Genomic DNA, 21,336 nt, shown 5'->3' on the forward strand with positions numbered 1-21,336 from the left:
CCGTTCTATCTGACCATTAGTTGAGAGATGTCTGGGCATGGATAACGCATACCTTATCCCTTGGGTTGCCAGAAAGATCTCAAATTCCCCCGACAAGAATAGCAAGAATGTTCAAGAACAAATCTGAAAAATGTTGGAAATGTCATCAGACACCTGGCTCATATTATCATATGCGGATGCTAAAAAATATTGGACTAAAATCCACACGTGGTTGGAAAAAATGACAAAAAAGCATATAGATTTGAAACCAGAGATATTTTTATTGGGAATTTTACCTGAAATATATAGTAAAGAATTGAAATACCTGATTGTAAATGTATTAACAGCGGCTAGGATTGTATTTGCTAAAAACTGGAAAAATGAGAAAATACCATCACAGGAGGAAATCATTAAGAAAATATTGGAATGTGCTGAAATGAGTAGGTTGACATTTGAAATCAGAGAACAAGATGATAAACAATTTTATAAAATTTGGGATCTATTCTATCAATGGTTAGACAATAAAACATAGTAATGAAATATGTAGATTCTTAGAAAATAATAAATATATAAAGATGTATTCTTTTCTTATTATATCTACAAAATGATCGGATAGATTTGAGATGATAATATGAACTGTCTTAAAACAAATTAAGTAAAATATGATTATTTCATAAAACATGAATGAATAAAAGTATAGTCAAATGATTGATTAATAATGATATTATTTAATACTTGATTGAAAATACGAGAATATATACAATGTAATTGTAATTGAAGACTACGAAATGGAAGCACAAAACAATTTGTAAACCAACCGGCACACTGTATGTATATATATGGAAGATGGCTTGATGTTTTTATGTTTTGTTTATGTTTGTTTTAAAAACCAATAAAATTAAAAAAAAAAAAGATCTCAAATTGATTGGCTGTGAACTGGGGGCCGTTATCTGACACCACCACATCTGGTAATCCATGCGTTGCTAATAGTTTCCTCAATACCCTGATTACTGCCTCTGTCGTGGTCAATGTCATGATGCTGACCTCTAACCATTTAGAGTATGCATCCATTATGATCAGGAAAGTGTGTCCCTGACATGGTCCTGCAAAATCAATATGAATTCAGGATCAGGGTGTCTTTTGGGGCTTTCCTATTCGTGTGTGGGTGCAGTGTGTGGAGTTGGCCTGGATTCTTGGCAGGGGGTACATGTAGCGACTCATGTTTCTATCTCCTTATCCATCCTAGGCCACCACATATAGCTTCTAGCCAATGATTTCATCTTTACCATTCCTAGGTGCCCCTCATGTAGCATTTCCAGAATTGCCTTTGGGGATTACTACTCTATCACCCCACAACAGGCACTTCTTCAGTCCTGACAGTTCAAGTTGGTGAGTTTTAAATGGTTTAAATTCATCATCTACTGCATCCCTTCCATACCCAGTTTAAAATTCACACCAGCATCTTGTCTTTAGCGGTAGCTCTTGTGATTTCTGCTGCCGTGACTAATCCGCTCACAAGGGTTTCTATGAGAAGTGTGGATGTTGCTGGAGCAGAGTCTTCCCCTGGCTCTGGTAAAAGGCATTTGCTGAATGCATTGGCATGGTCGATGGTTTTTCCTGGCCTGTAGCTCAGTTGGCAATTGTATGCGGTGAGGAATTCCATCTATCTCGTCATTCTCGGGGACAATATGCTCAGTATTGGTTGGTTACCTGCGATGATTCCCAGGAGTGGCTTATGGTCAGTGATTAGTTCGAAGCTCCTGCCGTATACATATTCAGGAATCATTTGATTCCAGCAACTGCAGCCAATGCTTCCTTATCAAGCTAACTATAGTTCCTTTCTGCTTTGGATAATGTTTTAGAATAAAATGAAATGGGGGCTTCCCTTCTGCTCGGCATGCAATGGCTAAGGATGGCCCCTATACTGAAAGGTGAAGCATCACATGTTAGTGTCAGGGGTAATGTTTCATTTTATTGACCAAGCACACTGTCTGATGTCAAAAGTTTTTTTATTTTTCTGAATGTGCTTGCTTCTTTCTGTCCCCATTTCCATTCCATGTTTTTATCAAGTAGTCATTGCAGGGGTTCAGCAATCATTGCCTTCTCTGGCAAGAAAATGTTGTAGAAATTAAGCAACTCCAGGAATGTTTGTAGTTCTGTCTTATTGTTGGGAATTGAGGCTTCCCAGATTGCCTTCAGTTTGCTGTTGGTGGGGTGTATGCCGGAGCTATCAATCAAATATCCCCAAAATTCCAATTCTTCGACAGCTAATTGGCATTTTTCCTTCTTCACTTTTAACCCAACTTCCTGAAATTGGCTCAAAACTATTCTTAATTGTTGTTGTAACTGTTCTTTGTCTCTTGCTGATATGAGGACGTCATCAAAATAAGGCACTACGCCTTTGATGTCATGTAGGAGATGCTCCATCAGGCTCTTACCCCAAACTGTAACCGTTGGCATGTGACAATTGTTTGGGCTTCTGCTGTGACATCATCGACAGATGACTGTTGATATGCCTGAGCCAGATCAAGCTTTGCAAAAAGATTTCCTCATCCCAGGGAATGCAATAGGTGTTGCACAACTGGCACAGGGTATGCACTCTGTTGCAATGCTTTATTCAGGGTACATTTATAATCAGCACATATGTGCACTGATCCATCTGGCTTCGTGAGAGTTACTATGGAGGTTTCCCACTTGGCATGATCAGTTGGCTCCAAAATCCCCTGAGTAATGAGCTTATCCAATTGTTTATCTGTTTTGGGCCAAAGAGCAAATGGAACCCTTCCGAGCTTCATCCAGACAGGGGCAACCTTGGGGTCTAAGTTGAATGATATAGGGGTCCCCATATACTTGCCAAGCTGTCCATTGAAAATGTCCACAAAATCCTTTAGGAGGTTGTCCTCAAAGCTGCTGTTGTCAATCCTGTTTATTCCAGTCACCGCTAACCCCAGGAGTTCAAACCATTCCAATTCCAGCAGACTAGGTTGGTCCTGGTCTACTATGGTTAGGGGTAGTTGTCCTTTGAATTTTTTAAAAGTTATGTCAAAATAACTGATCCTCAGTACTGGAATTTGGTTTCCCTGATAATCCTTCTGTGTCAGCTTCTGCAGCTTGAATTCATTGACTGTGATTTCCGGGACTAACTTCTTGATAGTCGCCCAGGGGACCATGGATAGGTAGGATTCTGAGTCGACTTCCATCTTGCATTGTTTCCCTTCAATGCATATGGTTGCAGTCCCTTCCCTACCTTCAATGCATATGGTTGCAGTCATCTTCTTTGTTTTTCATGCACTGGAGTGTCCCACTATAATAGTTTGGTGCATTTCCCTCTATCAGTAGCTGTATCCTCGCCTCTTTGGTTCCTTCCAAACGGTGTTTTCCAGCCACCCGCATGGGGGTTTCTGGAACACTGGGGTGTGTGTGTGAATGGCCTTTGCCAGTGGGAAACTGCCTGGGATGCCCTGCAGGCTCTTGTAATGTGCCTTTCCACTCACATATAGAATCCTGGAACCTGCATTCTTCCCTGTGGTGTTCCCTTCGCAGGTCCACAGTGTGTAAGGAAGAGTGCCCTCTTCCTTTGCTCCGAGAGACTTAGGAGGTTGTTTGCTTCCAAGAACATGTGGAAGTGATCCATGTAAGAACCCATCTTCTCCCGCTGGATTGAAAGGAGCTGGAGGTACGATTGCTGCAAACATCTTGAGTTGGCCAGTTGAGTTCGATGGCCGATGCCACGTGGATGCCTTTGTTCAGTCTCAGTGTCTGTTATTCTTCAAAATTCCACCTTCGTCGCCAGTGTTGTATAGTGGGTGGAGTGAAGACTCAGGACACCAAAGAACTTTTCAAGTTGTTTATTTGGCTCTGGGAAAAGCAATGAGAAACCACGCCACCACCGCTCCTTTTAAAGGGAGCGGCTTCAGCCACTGACACATGCTTGTTTTTCCCGCTTTGACTAAGGGACCAATGATTGGTCCCTAAATCATTTTACTCAATATCTAACAGCAATCTTCCTTATTTTTCACACATTTACATGCTTTGCATGTATTTGCATACACAAGGAAGCACAAGTCAAACTATGTATGGGCCACATGGCCAAGGGAGAAAAGGAAAGGGGGGAGCTTAGAATGGAGACAATGCTAACATTCTAAGTTACCGCCCACTTGCCTTTCCCCCAAAGTAGCATTTCTCTGCACCCTGAAACCATATCAAGCAACATTCAAACGTGATCTTTCTTTGGCCAAGTAATATGTTTGTGAACATTTTTTTTGCTGGTGGAGCGACTGGAATCCTGTTATATAACTTATTTCCAACATTCCTTCAAGTTGAAATAAATAAGTCTCCTTTTGCTTAAAATAAAAGTCCATTGCAATGAGCTAATATTTCTACTGGACAAAGAAGAATGTTAGATTAGCCTTGTTTGCAGAAGGCGGGGGTGGAAAAAGATATGGTACAACAGGAATGTTTCAAGTGCTGAGGCCTTTAAAAATAGCATTGCGACAGAGCAGCAACCAATGAGTATACAGGAGTATTTCTGCAAGAGAATATAACTTAAAGCTAAAAAATGAAAAACCCATTTTTTAAATAATAGGAACAATGTAAGTTATATAACACTGTAATTGTATGTCCATGTATCCTGCCTAAACAGCAACTACCCTACACTGAATTTATTTATTTTTTATTTCTAATAATTTTGTTTCTCAAATGTATAGATTATTCTTCCAGCTCCAAGGGATCACAGGGCAGTGCCTGTTAAGTTATGGAATGTTAATGAAATCAAATAGTCCCAACATTTCAAAATAAAAGGCACAGTAATTCAACCAAAACATAAGCATTTCAAGTACATCATATTTTAGCAATGCATATGGGATTTTTTTTTAAAGGATCGTTTTGATTTGGTGCTGTATTAAAAGGAAAGCAAAATTAGCATGCAAAGTCAAAATACCAGCAAAAAGAAGGCACTCTCTTTTACTGGCTTATTTTGATTTATACCTCACCTTTCATTTAAGAGCTCAAGATGGCATACTTACTTCTTTTTCTTATTTTTCCCCACATCTAACCTGGGAGGTAAGTTCGGTTGAGATTTTCTGGTGAGCTTCCATAGCTGACAATGAAATAGCTCCCAGGTGTCCAGAACAAATACCAATATTGCTGCATTGTAATGATTCTCTTTCAAAAATGTAAACCTTGTTTCTCTGTTAAGCTATTGAGGGAAGAGGGACTTGTAAGAATGGGAGCCAAAACTATTTAATGTAAAGTAGTAATGAGCACTTTGTATTAATTTGGAAGCAAAGATGCCTCTGTAGCTTGAATACCTTTCCAGAAAATACTGTGGTTGATGAAACATAATGAAAATTGCTGGGTATTAAAACTGTATACTTATTTAAACAGATGTTTTGTAAGTACAAAGGGTATCATCATGAAGAACAATAATAAAGCTTTGCTTAAACTCCATCCTTCAAATAACTATCCAAACCTTAGAAATTATTTGCTGGAGAACAGATAAATCTCTCATACAGTTTTTTTTCCTTCAAACCTGATGGAAATGTAGTATACCAGATGATGTTGCTCCAATTTTTTTTTTACTGGGCTGGTTTGTCACTCTAAACTCTGCGTGTAGTATTATGACCATAGAACAAAAAAGAACACGATAATTTTACAATGTAGATGCATTTGGAATTATATATTGGATTAATCTACTTAGGAGAAAAGACCAGCTTTGTAACAATAAGGATGTTAACGAGGGAAATTCTAATTGCAACGTTAGCAAACTGTATATTTCTTACTATGTTATGCTGCCCACTGTATCTGAACTTTGTCCTTGTTCTGTGACTAATCCTGAGGATTTTTTTTTTCATGATTCAGAAAACCTATTGTTCTGCTTCTAAGCTAACTTGTAAAGCAAGTATACCCCATCTCCCTATATTGTGGACACCTGAAATTTACAGAATCTTAAAGGAAGACATCCAGATAAACTGTGTCCAAGGAAAAGACCTAAGATGGAAAGAGATAATATTTGTCCTCAATAAAGTCTCCAGGATCTTGATTATATAATCAGTTCCTCCAAGAAGCTGGCTGCAGGTTCTAGCACTTCAAGGTGTTCATACCAGCTTGCAATTCTCTCTTCCTCCAGGTCAAGTTTCATTTTATCTCATTGCCATTTAATGGGAAATCTTTTTGTGCCTGGTTTGGAAGAACTGCCTTTGTTCATTTCTCTGCTGTTTGCTTTTGAATCTGAAGTGAAAAAAGCCAATCTTGTTTCCAATTTTGTTTTTGTCACTCATCATTGCACACTTTGTTCTCTCAATTCATGTTCTGTAATAGTGAGCAAAAGTCAGCAAAAGGCTTAGTTACACTACTAAAACAGATAGGTATTTTTAAGACATACTTGTGATCAAATAAAATAGTAGTTTTGGACTAGTTCTAACTATTGTTGTGTTTGGTTGACTATTATGATAATGAGTAAAAGGGCAGGTATAATACCACAGGCATGAATTAACTCTTCCAGGATTAATAAGTGTTCACAACCTCCTCAGATGGTTTACTGTGGTGCATTGAACTTACCAGCTGAAACATATATCTTCTCATTTACTTTTTCAGAAGAACTCTGAAGCTAGATTTGTACATTATACTAAATTGATTTGTGGAAAAAACAATAGCTTCACACAATACATCTGACAAGTCAGACAAATGATGTGGCAGAGTGAAATGTGGAAATCCAGATTTTATGTCAGTCACTTTGTCTTAGCCCAAGCTAGGTTGTTGTGGGGAAAAATGGAAAAGGGAGAATTTTATAGAGAACAAAGTTCTCAACAGGAGGCATCATATTAAAAGAAATGATCACTTTGATATTCTAGATCAGAGGTGTCAAACTCGATTTCATTGAGGGCTGCATCAGGGTTGTTTTTTATCTAGGGGAAGCAGGGGGGCGTGGCCAGATTGGGCATGGCCAGCTCAACATCACTTATTTTAGGAGTACCTGTGGTGTTCCGAGTGCTCTGCCAATGAAAACAGGCTCCCAAGCTCTGTTTTCGGCTGCGACAGCCTCCTGCAACCCTCTGCCAGAAAAAACAATGCTTGGGAGAGCTGCGTTTTTTCTGGCAGAAGCACCATGGGCCAATCCTTAACTATTTCCAAGGCAGCCCTACGGGCCAAGTTTAAGCACTCCATAGGCTGGATGCCCCTGTTCTAAATCAAGATGTTAATTTCACAATAGCAACTGTATAAGGAAAGCAGTAATATGTTTAAAATTATTGACTTCTGATGCTATTTTGGCAGCAGCAATTTATACCAGATGCAGTTTCCAAAGATTTTTAAAGATAACCCTGTTGTTACAGTACACTACATTTGTAAAACATGGCCAAGTCTACCATCTCCAGGAGAGGGTATACTTAAAGCCCCTCTCACAGTAACGTAACAGCAGTCAAAGCTACTGTTGTCATTGTCATGTTCAGGGTAAAGGGAGACTCCCAAACTGTCTATCTGATTCTTCCAAAGAAGCTAAAGTTCAGAAAGACTCTGGTAACACATTTTCAGATTAATGCATAGTATTAAGATAGGCTTTCAAGAGCTACAATTCACTTAATCAGCATCTTGTCCCAGAAGACATGTATATGGTATAAAGTTTTTTTTAAAGTCACTCTCTAAAGGTATATTTGGGCTTTAGGCAGATCCCAGATCTGAGAAATATGAGATTGCTAATGAAGTAGAGTAGCAGTCTTTAAATGAAGTTATCAAACACTAACCTTCCATTTTAACCTTACAGAACTTACCTTCCACACTAGATCTGAATAATACAATGTTGTGTCTTGTCATCCAGCCTCAATCCCCCAAAGTGGTCCAGATGTTATGGTAAATAAGCTTCAACTGCCACTGTGTGTCCCCTTAAATCCTTGAAGTTTCATTTTTCTTCTCCAATTTAAGTGCTGGTTATTAATCAAGGCAGTTCCAGTCCTTATGCAACAAACTGGAAAAGGGATGCAATGAACTGCTGTTATATGTGTTCTACAGTTGCAAGGATTCTATTCTCTTTCTAGTGGAAAACATATTTGGTTTTCCTTAAGGAACAGAATAATCATCTACTTTAAAGAGAGAAGCATTAAGGAGAGCTTTTATGGGGAGGAGGAGATAGAACAAAATAAAATATAAAAAAAGATGGATGAGGAATTTTACAAGGAAAACCTAGTGATATATATATCATTAAAGGTTTGGGGAACAAATTGAAGAGATAATTTAAAGGGGAAAGGAAAATTTGGGAATGCTCCTTTTTATTACATTAAAATGGTACTTTTATGACTTCCATCTGTCTGTATTCTTTTATGTTAAACTATCTGTTCTTTTGAGTTCTTTCTGGAAATAAATCAGGGTTTAAATATTTAAATGAGAAAAGGCTAGGAGGTGGTGGATGACATACTGTGAAAGTTACCAAACAATTAAGAACCAATATGATGTAGTGGTTAAGGCATTAAATTAAAAACTGGGCAATCATAAATTCTAGATAGTGCCTTACATACAGAGCCAACTGGGTAAGCTTGGGAAGATCGTTCTGACTCAGAAAGGTGTTGGTAAACCATTTCCAAAATCTTGCCAAGAAAATTGCAGGGACTTGTTCAGGCAGTTACCAAGGAGTCAACAAACTGAAGGATAAAGATAATAGTTTCAGAGCTGAATTCGGATGAAAGAAAAATGGGAAACAACATTGGAGTTGGGGAGAGGTTTATGTACAAGAAAAAAGGGAACTAAGATGAAAACCAATGAAAGAGCTGCAATCAGCAGGAGTTAATCAAAGAAAGACAGCATAAAAATAAAACTACAGATTCTGAATAGGAATAGTTGAGAATCAGAAAGAAGAGACATTGCTTTTACTCCAGCCTGGGTGTTTCCAGAAACATTTGGTTGACCATTGTAGGAACAACATTCTGAATTAGATTTGCTTTGTCTGACCCACCTAGTTTCTAGAATATTTATGGCAATATTTATGGCAATGGATTGAGATCCCAATAGAATTCCAAGGAAACTAGTTACTGAAAGCATTTTTTTTTGTTAAAAAGGAATTCATAAAGAAAGGAGCCCACAAATTTGTGAAGAGACAAGGGTGATTAATTTTTGCTATTGACAATTTTATCATTTTATTTACAAATGTCAAGTTACACTTTGTCCCCACTCGGTCTAGTATCACTTATGAGGTCCTAATGTCACTTATGGTGTCCCACAGGATTTCAAGCAGAGGTTTTTGTACATTGCTTGCTACCTAAGCAATGTCCCCTTGAATTGGGGACTTTCCGTCCGCCAAGCACATGTTTTGTCTCTCTTCAAAACCAGCCTTCCCTCCCCCTCACCACCCCGCGCGCCCTGCCCATCTTGTATCCGGCCCCTCCCACACCTGCCCGTCCCTCAGCCTTCGACTCGCCCTTCTAGTATGCGCGAAAGTTCCTTCCGGCCTCCTATTTCCACCTGCTTCTTCGCGTCTAATCAGGAGACTTGGCCGGTAAACACCATTCCAGGGCAGGGCGAAACTGGGCGTGGTAGCGGAGAGGTGACTGCGCCTCCTCCAGACGGAATAGGCCATTCAGAGACCTGGGGGCGTGGCCTGTGTCCATGGGGACCAGGGATGGGCTCTGCCAAGCTCGCTGTTCACCCCCATTGTTCGCTGGAACGAGTCATTTGGAGCGGGGCGGAGTAGAGCGAGGAAAGCAAGGCGGTGGCGACGGGACCGGCAGGTGGGTCTGGTGGGGGGAGGGGGGTGCAGGAAAGAGACCCTCGGGCAGGCTCCGAGAGGTCGCTTCGGAAGGTGGGGGCGCGTGTGGGGATCCGTTTTCTCCGAGGAAGCGGGCTGGGAAGACAGTCCCGTGTAAAGAAGGGGAATGGCGAGGGAAGACCCCCCTCCCGGTGAAGGAAGCTTTTGGGCGCTGCCCCGCGGCAGTGAAGTGACACGCTGGAGGGGATTCGTGCGGGGGAAAGGGGAATAAACGGGCGAGTTTGGCCTCCACACCCCAAACTTATCTCCCCGCTTTCTGCCATATGGCGAGGGTTTGGTGTTCCCCTGCTCGGGGCGGGGGGAGCGAGGGTAGAGGGTGTTGGGGGTGTGTGTGTGAAAGTGGAGCTCCGTGTGGTGGCTTGAAAGAAACGAAGAGGTGGGTAAAAAGGAAACGAGCGTGGTGGGGGGGGGAGGTAGGTAAAAAAAAAATACGCCAGTGCCTGAATGAAATTCGATGGGTTTTTTTTCCTCTGGAGGGAAATGCAGGAGCTTGTGAAGAAGACGTGGTAAGGAGGCCTGTGGATAAGCGGAGGTCAACTTGATAGGGATGGGGCTGCGAATCGCTGGAAGATCTCGACGGTAGATGGTTTGTGCCTTCAAGATATGGGGCGCCTGTTCTTGGGTCCAAGATGGTTTTGAAATGGTGGTGGTTGGAGTGGGAAGCTCATGCCGGGTTGAAGTAGTTTTCAGATGCGCTCATCGAAGCTGAAAAGAAACAAGACTTTTGGCCCAAGGGAATAGGGAGAAGGTGCTGGAAACGAGCTGTAATCCCGTCATGGAAGTAGTAGCACAAAGACCATTTTGAAGTGGTAGGTAGGTGTGAGATATGCTTGAGTTGGGCAATTGATTCTGGCTCTGCAGAGAAAACCTTGGAGAATGAGGTTTCTCTCAATGATCTATGTGATAGTGAAACACATTCCAGGAATTGTTGAGAGAAAGTTGGGCAGGGCAAGACATTACAAAGTGAGGTTTGGGGAAGGGAGAGATGAAGACAGTAAAAGAGACCATTCTGATTAATGGAGGTGGAAGAATACTTGGGGGGAATTTGACATTGAGCTAGAAAGATTTCTAGTTGTCAGCTGCTCTGCTTCTGTTTCAAGGTCAGTGTTTTAAAAAATACCATGTTTTGTTTGGCTCAAGAATAATTATCAATTATTGGGTTTAGGGATTGAAATACCATTAAGTTGGCTTACTAGTTTATGGATTCAGTTTATCTAACCATAGTAAGTACTGTCGAGGGATAGAATATGCCTGTTTTGTTTAGTTTTGAATGTGCAAGAATGAATTCACAATTCATTAAAAAGTGCATCTTTGTGTACATATTAGAAAATATATAAAATAATTAACTGTTAATAATTAATGTGTGTTAATTATGGATGAATAGCACTCCCCCCACTCGAGCACTGATAGGAAAAAAGCATTGTGCATGAATGCTGGTTCAGAGAAAAGTATGCAGTGTGCTCATTTGTGTGACTGATTCGTGAACAAAGGGTGCATACTCCTTGACTCTTTCATACTTTCCAAAGTGTGCTAATTAAATTTGGCTCTTGTTTGCTCAACTTGAGCTATTGCATTTAGAAGTCTCATAATCTAGTTTTGTCTCTCCCAGACACACCCTTCTATCTATGTTGTCCCAAAGTGAATTGTTCATTACCCTTCAGCCATTTTGATAGTTGTATACTGTATTTAAAAAGATTGTAACATCCTGAAGTATAAATACTATAATAAGTAGAATGAAGATAATGGGAAATGGGATTTTGGGCATATTTGTAGGGACAGAATTTCTTTTTAATCTGCAGATATGTTGTTAGATGTTTAGCTATTTTGGTTGCTAATTTAGTACTGTATAAACAAAATAAATATACAACTGATATAATTCTTAATTTTGGCCAATGTGTATAGACTTGTAAGAAGTCCAGGTTCCTTTAAAAGTTGCCTTTTAAAGACTAACCAGTTCATCAAAAATAAAATAAATGTAATTAAAAACGAAAGCTTTTGCTGGCCTCTCTGTAAAAGCTTTTAATTGATTGACAGGATTGCTTAGAAGTGCATTGTTAATTATAATACACATTGTTAGAATATGTAATTGCAGGGTACTTTTTTGCACTCAATATGTATATTTGTGATAATGCAGCAGCCAATATATAGACTCTATAAGTTAACTGGGTTCTATGACTTGGAACAAGCTTGAAGATGTCCCTTATGGCCTCCGGAGAGAAGGTCAAAGAGTTCTTATTGCTGTGAAATATGTATTGCCAATTAAAACGCAAGGGAAGTTACAAAGAATAAGTCATACTGAATTAGTGATTGTAACTTGATTTACACTCAATCACTACAAAAGAAGTTTAATTCGATTTTGAAATATTCTCTGTTTCTTGAGGCTGAGTTTGATTGTTTCTGTTGCTTTTATGTCTAAGTTTATAAAGAAAGAACTGTAACTGTTCAATAACTACATGGTATTATAGGAAGAGATGCAGATGTAAAAATATGAACCCATTTCTTCCCATATAAATAGCCCATTTATAGATAGTCTAAAAAGGATTTTATAGTTCATGGAATTTTGGATCGTTGGATGTTCAACTTTGTGTTCATTGCTCATAATATGTTTGGCTTCTGAAGCAGCTCTATTATTACTTCATAAAAGATCCAGAATGCCAGACATTTTTCTGCTTTGTCTGTGTACTGAGTGAGTCATATGGGAATCTTGGTGAGTTTCACAAGAGGGGGTGGTGGTGGTAAGAAGGAAAACTGATTCTCATGTATGCATTTTGTCATGTCTCTTCCATCTCCCTGCTTCCCAGCTATTTTCAGTATAGTAGCAACTTCTTTTTAAATGTAGAGTGGTGTTTCTGTGGAAATAGGAAGCACAACTTTATGTTTAGAAAAAAGGAAATTGAGCACTTGAAGTTAAAATGGTTCTGCAGTAGAACTTCTGAATAACATCTGTTGAGCTAGGTTGGTTACATTTAGCTTATAAATGTTCAATAATAGCTAAACATTAAAAAGAAATTATATTTTATGGGTACAAAAATGATTTTTTTAAAAAAAAATCCAATACAGAGTAATATGAACTTCCTTTTTCTATGTTTGAATTTTTATTGCCATTTACTAATCCTTGCTAAGATTGGAAAACAAACTAAGAATGTTGTTGTTTGCTCTCATGTAGTATATTAGAAGTGTTCTGTTAGTGACACCAAATTGTATGGAACAAATATTCAAATGTTAAGGTCTATTTTTATGTGTCTGAAAAATCCATCTTTTTGAAGGACTACAAGTTCTTTTCTCCATTCTGGAGGCTGCAGAAAGAGAGTTGGTAAACTGAATTCCTGTCTTAAGCTTGAGTGGAGAAATCTGTAAAGATTCTGATTTCTATGTGAATGCATAGATATGTATAAGTAAACTTGAAGCTTGCTTTTTTAGTTTGCTCATGTATCATGGCTGGGTTTTTTTTTTTAATAAAAATTTCTTTCATAAAAAAATAGTGGCTTCTCCTAAATATTTTTTTGAAAGATACTACGTGTGTGTGTGTGTGTGTGTGTGTGTGTGTATGCATATGTAGTCATTCATTGCTTGGCAGAAGCTGGTGAATTTGAATTGAAGATTCTTTTCTTTTTCAGTTGCCTTTTAATCTTAGGAGAGGGTGAGGCAAGGGGTGTTCTAGTTACATTAGCCAAATTATTTGCTTAATTAATCAGCCTTGCAGCATAGATGAAAGGATAAGTGTGGGGAGTTGGCTTGGGAAAGAAGTTGCTTGCTTCTAATAGTTGCTGGGGGGGGGAAAAAGAACAAGTGAGAGATCCAGTTTTGATGGAAATTCAGTACAATAAATGTGTGTGGACATGTATATACAAGTATTACATTGTATCTTCTTCTATAAACTAAATACTATATATTTTAAATGTGACTCCAAGATCAGGCCCAGCCAGTACATAAAAATATTTGCTTGTGTTTACGTTCTGCCTAAAGTGATATTAGTTCCAAATCAGATAGAAACTTGGATGGGTCTTCTTACTGTTCCTTCCTTGAATGTTCCATTTAGTATCACTAATTAGATTGTGTATGTGAATACTGCTAAGATCTTTCTCCCTTTTTTGTTGTCCATATCCACCACCTTTTAATACCTATTTGAAGGCTGTCATTCAGCTCTTCAATGCTTCAAGATGAGGATTAAAAAATGGTGGTAAAACACTGAGCATCAAGGCTGGATATGCATATTTGCTATTTTTGTAAGACAGATCAATGAAGCAACCTGTGGTTTTGGTCACAGAGAGTTTTTGTGAATGTTTTATAAATTAAATTCTAGAATTCTTGTTTATATTAGTCTATATTTCAATATTTTTTTTTTTGCAAATTACATAATTTTGACAGGGTTTGCTTAAATACACATTTACTCAATTTAGGAATGATTCAATTATTCTTAAACTCATTTTTCTTTTTTTGCTACAACCAGAAATTACCAGAAGCTAGAGATAGTATGATTACCCTTGCTAAATAATTTCTATGTATATAAGAAAGCTTTAATTTCACTTCATTCCTACTGATTCCATTCATATCAGAAATTCCCAGATCATTCACATATGAGCAGGGGTGGGATTCAACTGGTGTTATTACCGGTTCGGTGACTATGTTTTGTGCGCCTGTGCGCACTTTGCGTGCATGCATGCATGCCTGACGCACCCTGCGCACACATGTAAAATAAACCTCAGCTGTGCCTCTCAGACAGCTGAAAAGCGCGTGGGTGTACAGCATTTGAAAAGCCTCTTTTTTCCTGCTTTTTCCACTTCAGCTGTGCCGCGCAAAGCAGCTGAGGTTGAAAAAGCAGGAAATAAAGGATAGGTAAGAGCCTGGGCAGGCAGGCGGACCAAACAGCAGTAAACACAGAACCGGTTCTGCATCTGCTGCTCTTCAGAGCTACCGGTTCTTTAGAACCGCTCTGAACCGGTAGCATCCCACCCCTGCATGTGAGTGTATATAGGAAGATACACTTAAAATAAGTTACACTTACTGCTTGCTGGGCTTATTTTTAGTTTTCTTGGGAAGTCTTTGAAATAGAGCCAGATTAGTCCTTAAAATAAATTTGATTATTTTTCAATTGTTTGGAATGAAATAGAGAAGATGAAGTTCTGCAGGTATAACTATAAAAGCTTTGTTTCCCAAGGTGTGGATTTCATAACGCACATTATCCCTGTATTTCTCTTGAAGTAATAATGATGGAAGCAATTCTTATTTTAAGTTGTGAAAATATATTGAATTGATTTTGAAGGAACAGTCTGTAATGGCCTTCCCCAGTGTGAGTGGCATTCAGACATCGGGAGTTTGATTCTCAGAATTCTCCAGCCAGCATAGGCATTGTTGATTATTATGAGATTTAAAATCCACATATGAGTCCTAACTTGGAGAAATTGGTAGATGGCAAGTTATGTATATGAAATAATTCTGGACAATTGAGCTGAATGCATTTAGAGTGCATTTTTCCAAGTTAATGTTAGTTACACTTGGGACTGAAATATATGGATGAGATAGGTTTTTTTGTGTCAAGAAAGATATTGGTAATAGGTGGTTTGAAACAATACCACAACTTTCATTGCCTGGGATGAAAATTGATACTGTTAAAAGGTCTGGTATTAGCTTATTTGCCCATTTATGCTATCTATGGTAAAACCATATCACTAAAATTTGTTTCCTAACATTTTAGCGACATACATTAGTATTCACTTCTCAAGCCTAACATCAGGAATGTATTCTTGGTTTAATCAAGAAGATGATCAGCGCTAGCAAACATCTTGTAACCTATCTGAATGAGTTAAAATGGAAAGAAATTTTTTAATATGAATATACAAATTTGTCAGCAAATTCTTGAAAGATTTTGGGTTCAATTATATAAGGCCAAACTTGATATCAGTTCTAAATTAATACTATATTAGATTTTCTTTCCTCAAAGTTTGCATGTAACTTTTTGAAGGGCTAGTACTATGGTAATTTCCAATTCTTCTATTATTCAATATTAAAACATGTGTCTCTGCCTATGTCTTTTATGTATTCTTTTTTTGTCCCTGAGTAGCAAGTTCCCTCAAGAAGATTCAAATATGTACTTGTCTTAGACAAAAGGTCTCAAGTTTTCCTGTTTCACTGGATTTCAGTAGGTAGGTTAAAAAGCAGCCGTGAGGCAAGTACACAAAAGCTGTAGGACGGGAACCAGGCCTAACCCTTACAGGTGTTGCCCTTAATGCCATTTGGCATCAAAAGCAATATTCAGAGATAGGGAAAGACAAAAACATTTCTTTGATATTCAGTTATAAAGGTTAAAACTTTTGTTAATCTCATGTATTTAATTTTTCTGATGTATTTAATTATTACTAGTATATCTACAGAGGAAAGAGAATAAAATTAAGCCCTTTCCCCCAATAGCCACAGAAGTCATTTTGTTTCGCAAACCTGAACACATTGGCTGAACTGATATACATAGTATATCTAGAGCTGCAGCCTTGATGCTCAACATTCTGTTCAGGAAAGCAAATGAAGAGAATCTCTGATACTTTAATGTAAATGGTTTATGTATAAATAGATTTAACAATGAATGAAATGAAAGCTTTCAGCCAGTCGTATTCTTTAGTGACATTTATCAGTCATAAAAACTCTAATGACTCAATTAGGCTGTTCCTGGACCCTGTAAATTCCTCAGTTTGGAAAGCTTCCAGACAATGTCATGAAAAATCAATTTCTCTACAAATTTGGCTTACATGAATTTGGATGTTTTTCTAGGGAATGTAGTAACACATTTTAATCTAATGATTGCTTTGTTGAGTGTAAGACTGGCAGATTTCCTATCAAGCAAGGAGTTCAAAAATATTGGGGCTTTATAGTAAAAGTTAACTTTCTCTAGAAGAGAACATTTGTAACATTTATAGTTGAATTGTGGAATTCTTGATACTAATTGAGCTTGGTTGTTTGCTTGCTTGAGATTTTTCATTTCTCAAGTAGGAAACATAAGTGTGAACTTGTTAAGTATGGTAATTAAAGGCTTTATCTATTGTTATAAATATAATATTTGGAAACCCTAAAGCTTTGTGCCAATGTTGCACAGTACCTATCTCTAAATATTTTTTTATCGTTCATCCTTCCATGAAGAGTGTGTCCATAGTTATAAGCCCTGGCTAAGAATTTGTTTATTAAAAGCAGTAATGATATATAATACATTATCTTAAAATAGAATCTGAAGATTGAAATTAATTTGTTGAAATTCTAAAATTTTGGAGTTGGAATTTCTGGCTTTTCAAGATTCATATCTTCAAGATAATCTGAGTTTAGTAAATAATCTAATTTGACAGAATAACTGGCAGGGTTTAGATTTGGCAGAAAATCTATGTTGTTTCCTGTTAGATGATGGAATTGATATTTGTTTCATTTCTATTCATATGCAGTCTTTTAATTCTGCTCTTGTAATACAGTGGTATAAGGTTGCTGTTCTTAGGTGCTAAAGGTCTAGTAATTATTAGACACACTAGAAGAAGGGATGTTTAAAGGATCTAGTCAGTACTGTTATACAATATGGTGAATTTATCGAGCTTAGATTCTGTTTCCTAAAGAAAATACCTGATTATAGGAATTATTTTACTCTTTCCAAGTTGTTTTCCAGAGATCGGACAGAATAAACACATTTTTTCTTGATTCCTTTTTTCTATTTTTCTTACAAGTCTTCCCATCTTTAGCTATTTATGATGCTCAATACGAACTGCTATTATCAGCTGCAAGGTTTTGGAAAGCCAAATAAGCACTCTAGAAGAAATCTCAGGGGTATCTCCAGAAATACATGTGCTCATAGTTTTATTTACATATATGTTATAGTTCTTTAAATGTAGGATTGATTTCCTGTTATATAATTAGTTTTGGAAACATCAGTGGTTCCATCAAGCTAATTTGTATTGTATTACATATTATGAAGGAGGAAAACATGTAATTAAAAACAAAATGTAGTACTTTATTGTGCTTTTTCTTCTGTATTTAATTAATTCTAAAAAGCATGGCCTTATAACTTTAAAAAATAACCCCCACTCAGTAGTTCTTTAAAGCAGGAGGGAGGGGGAATCTGTTTCAGATGCCAATGAATTCAGACTCTCAACATCTTTCTCTACTAATGAGGCTGGCCATGGCTGCTTTATGTTATAGTTTATGGAATGTTTTCTATTCCTTATTTACGGACTTTGTGACTAGAAGCAGCTAAAGATTAATTTATGGAGCCAACTCTTTTCATATCACACCCTTGCTTGTACACTGTCTCCTTGCACCAGTTAATACTACTGCATTTCTTCAACATGCCATTAACTAGAGAGTGGGTGACATATTTAGATTTACCCTAAAGCTAGACTAGTTGACATCCTCCTTGTGTCATTTGATTTGGCTGTGTTCACATACAGCACCAAATTGAATTTTTAACCATAGTAGACAACATGGTAAGCAAGCTTTTTGGGGGGGCGGGGCCTTCAAGGCAGCAATATATATTTATAAATTATTTTAGTCTCCAAGAGTTACAGGTGGTTTGTGTGATGATGTGGTGAGGCAATCATTTTTTACTGGTTTTTCCTTCATTGTAAGTTGTGGGAAGATTTAAATGTAAGAGTTTTAAATGACAAAACATTTCAGTGGCATAATTTGAGAGTGGTGTGAGGACCATAAAACAGGAGCTGAGGATCCACAGGTTACCCCTTTGTTAAGCCAAAACAACTCAAACTGTGGTTTAGCAGGGTGTGTAAAATAGTTGTTTGAAAATTAAGTGCATTTTGCTTATGCCATATTCAGTGTATATGAAGGTTTATAATGGCTTTGTACTTGTTCAGATAAGCTTATTTGAGACAAGTCCTTTAATAATGGTATTTTGGTTCTCTTCCATCACTTTCTTAAACTATTCACATTCTATAAAATTCTAATCTGACAACAACTCAATGAACTAACTGTTTCAGAAAGAGTTAAAAGGCAATATCAGGATCTGGATGTCTGGGCTGCTTGCTGTGTGTGTTGCACTGTGCCACAGATGTTTGTAACTTATGGTAGGGAACACAAACTTTGTAGTCTTTCAATTCACATTCATGGTTGAGGTGAAATGTATCAGTCCTCTGAACAGTCCTCTCTGCTGCTTCAATGGTTTTATGCAGTAAGTAGCATTTTGTGAATTGTCATGCTGTCTCTTTGTTGAAACATTTAAAGCATGCAGAATGCAGAAATATTTGAGACTGTTTACTTAAAACAGTTAGATCACTTCTTTGACCTCCCTTCAGTTATAACATCGCAAGTTTCATTTGCAAAAGTCCAAATTAAGTTGACGAATTAACCTTGGCCACGATAAAATCACAGAGTTGGGAGGGATGCTGAAAATCATTGGATTCAACCCCTGCCCAGGTCAGAAAGGTGAACTAAAGGTTTTAGATTCATCCTGTTTTTAATTCATGTTCTATATTTTTCTCTTAGTGAAGAATTTAAGATATCACAGAAGAAGTAAATTTATTTTTAAAGTTGGGCTTTGAATTCAGCTCTTTGTTCACAGGAACATTATCAGAAAAGAATTTATTTTGTTGGTTGTGATATATCCTTTTCTCTCTCTTCCAAATATCAAAAGAGAACATGATGCTTGTCTCAAGAGAAGTAGGGCAGCTATCAGTGTAATACTCCCTGCAGGAACAAAAAGATATTAAGGAAAAGTTTAGTATGCATATAGAAGTATTGTTTGTTCTTCTCTCTAAGAGGTGTTCCAAAATTCTTAACGAGTGTTGACTCAGACTCAGACAGTATAATTTTTGAAAGTAAACTGCAATGCTTTTTATTTAGTGTCAACATTAGAATTGGAGAGCCATTGTCTCCTACTATCTAACCAGTCCTTAAATTTGGATTAGTATTTTGTTTGGATGTTCCTAAGCTAATCATTTCAAGAATAACTTGTTCAACCATTTGTAATATTAGTAATTAACTTGGGTGTGTTGTTCTACTAATTCCTCCCCCTCCCCAGTTGTGAATTAGATTTTGTGAAGTGTAGACTTTCAGCATAACTTCAAAATATGATGATTTGTTCCTTGTGAAAGCATTTTATAAATAAACTGCTTCCTCTTTATATGATGTCCCCCCCCCCAGACATAAATATTTCCTGGCATATTCATACATGTTCTAATAATCTTTTGGTATAATTTTAGCATTTGAAATATTTGCAATGAGAAATACCTGAAATCTCCAAACCAGTTGACAGGCAAATTCAGCTGGTTTGCAGAGGGTAAGCATCTGATATCTCTTAGTAGACCTGAAAGAACAGAGGGCCTAGTAACCTGGGTTGAGAATTCTATTAAATTAAGACTGCATATTTTTGTTTGTGCACATGTTAGAGACCTAGGTAGACTTCATTAACTTTACCATTATTTTCCTCCCCAATGAAGTAGATTGAATTGCCTGAAAAGTGTCCAGCATACTTATGAATGTAAAATAAAATTAAGCAATTATTCTTTGCATTTTTATTTTGTTTTCTAATAATAAAATCAAACAACTACCATCCAGCTTTAAGTAATCATAGATTTTTGGTGGCCAGTTGTAATCTCACAATTGAAATTATTCTTGCTTTTAATATGTTGAAATTATTTTAACATTGTAACTAGCCTCCTTTAATTGAACACATGTTTGAGATAACTTGGCACCATCTCTTGGGCTCTTACTACAGGACTGAAAGGCCATATGAAGCCTTAACCCTCCAAAATTACTTCTCTGTACCCTAGTCCATTGAATGTAGAGTATTGGACTGAAAACCATTAGATGTAATACAGTTTTTGGCTCATTTATAAATTAAGTAACATTGACCCAGGCTACATATCTTTGTGAAACTCCATTTTTTTAGATTCCCAAAAATTGCTGGTGAGGAGGTAGTCACCAAGCTTTCTTGATGAGAAAGCATGTCTTTTGAGTATAACAAGTAGGATTTTTGTAGGTGCTAAATTGAATCTTTCAGCACCTGTATAGCAAAGTACCAGTGTGATATACAACCACCCAAATTCTTAATTCATTTTGATATGGTTTCTTTTGTCTACATGATACTTGCAGATGTCCAATTCATTTGCAATTTTCATATATTTAGTTCTTCTGTCAGTTGCCAAGTTGCCTGAATAATAAGGATTCTGATGATAATGACTTCATTGTTCTATTGTAACCCATACAATATATGGCACCAATAGAAGTGGGCAAATGTCCTCTAGATGCTCCTCTGCTCATGGACATTGTTCCATTCAAAGCATATTGTATAATGGTATTAGGCAGATTACAGATTTCTCCTTTTTCATTTGTAAATAGAGAAGGCTTGCAGAACTTAATTTTGGCTAAAAGTACTGCAGTCAACTACAAAACTCTTATCTGAATTTAAGCTGAATAGTTTTGTTAAATAAACAATCTGTTCAAAGCACAAAAATTGCATGCTGCATCACAATCTACTCTCCTCTCTCGCAAGACTATAAAGTTGATAATTTTATCTTTCTTACTGTTCTGCAATGCTTGAGGTCAGAAAACACAAAAGCAGAGTCATGCATCAGAAGACTAAAGTCAGTTCACAGGAACAATAGCAAATCAGTCTAAAGGATAAAGAA

General features: G+C 37.4%; 1 protein-coding gene and 1 long non-coding RNA gene across 6 annotated transcripts in view; one reads left to right on the plus strand and one right to left on the minus strand.

The window, feature by feature from the left end:
- Positions 1-3,819: 3,819 nt before the first annotated feature.
- LOC148129008 (uncharacterized) lies at positions 3,820-9,502 on the minus strand. 2 transcript variants are annotated; one of them, XR_015746110.1, is made up of 3 exons: positions 9,427-9,502; positions 7,746-7,926; positions 3,820-6,288 (listed from the first exon to the last, which is right to left on the minus strand). It is a non-coding gene; the product is annotated as an uncharacterized LOC148129008 (long non-coding RNA). The 2 variants fall into 2 exon arrangements; XR_015746109.1 differs by having other exon boundaries at positions 9,356-9,496.
- A 131-nt stretch (positions 9,503-9,633) lies between these two features.
- JUP (junction plakoglobin) overlaps positions 9,634-21,336 on the plus strand; it is a 53,878-nt gene continuing 42,175 nt past the window's right edge. For 2 of the 4 annotated variants that reach the window (XM_087948214.1, XM_087948213.1), the window contains exon 1: positions 9,634-10,106. In XM_087948214.1, the coding sequence (XP_087804340.1) occupies positions 9,994-10,106 (113 nt within the window). In that variant the 5' untranslated portion in view covers positions 9,634-9,993. The remainder of the gene's footprint in view (positions 10,107-21,336) is intronic. The other 2 variants (XM_026669869.2, XM_026669870.2) reach the window with 1 other exon arrangement.

This window comes from Notechis scutatus, chromosome Z (genome assembly GCF_049901735.1).
Source record: "Notechis scutatus isolate UNSWTSFEM ecotype Mainland chromosome Z, rNotScu1.2, whole genome shotgun sequence".
NCBI classification, from domain to species: Eukaryota; Metazoa; Chordata; class Lepidosauria; order Squamata; family Elapidae; genus Notechis; species Notechis scutatus.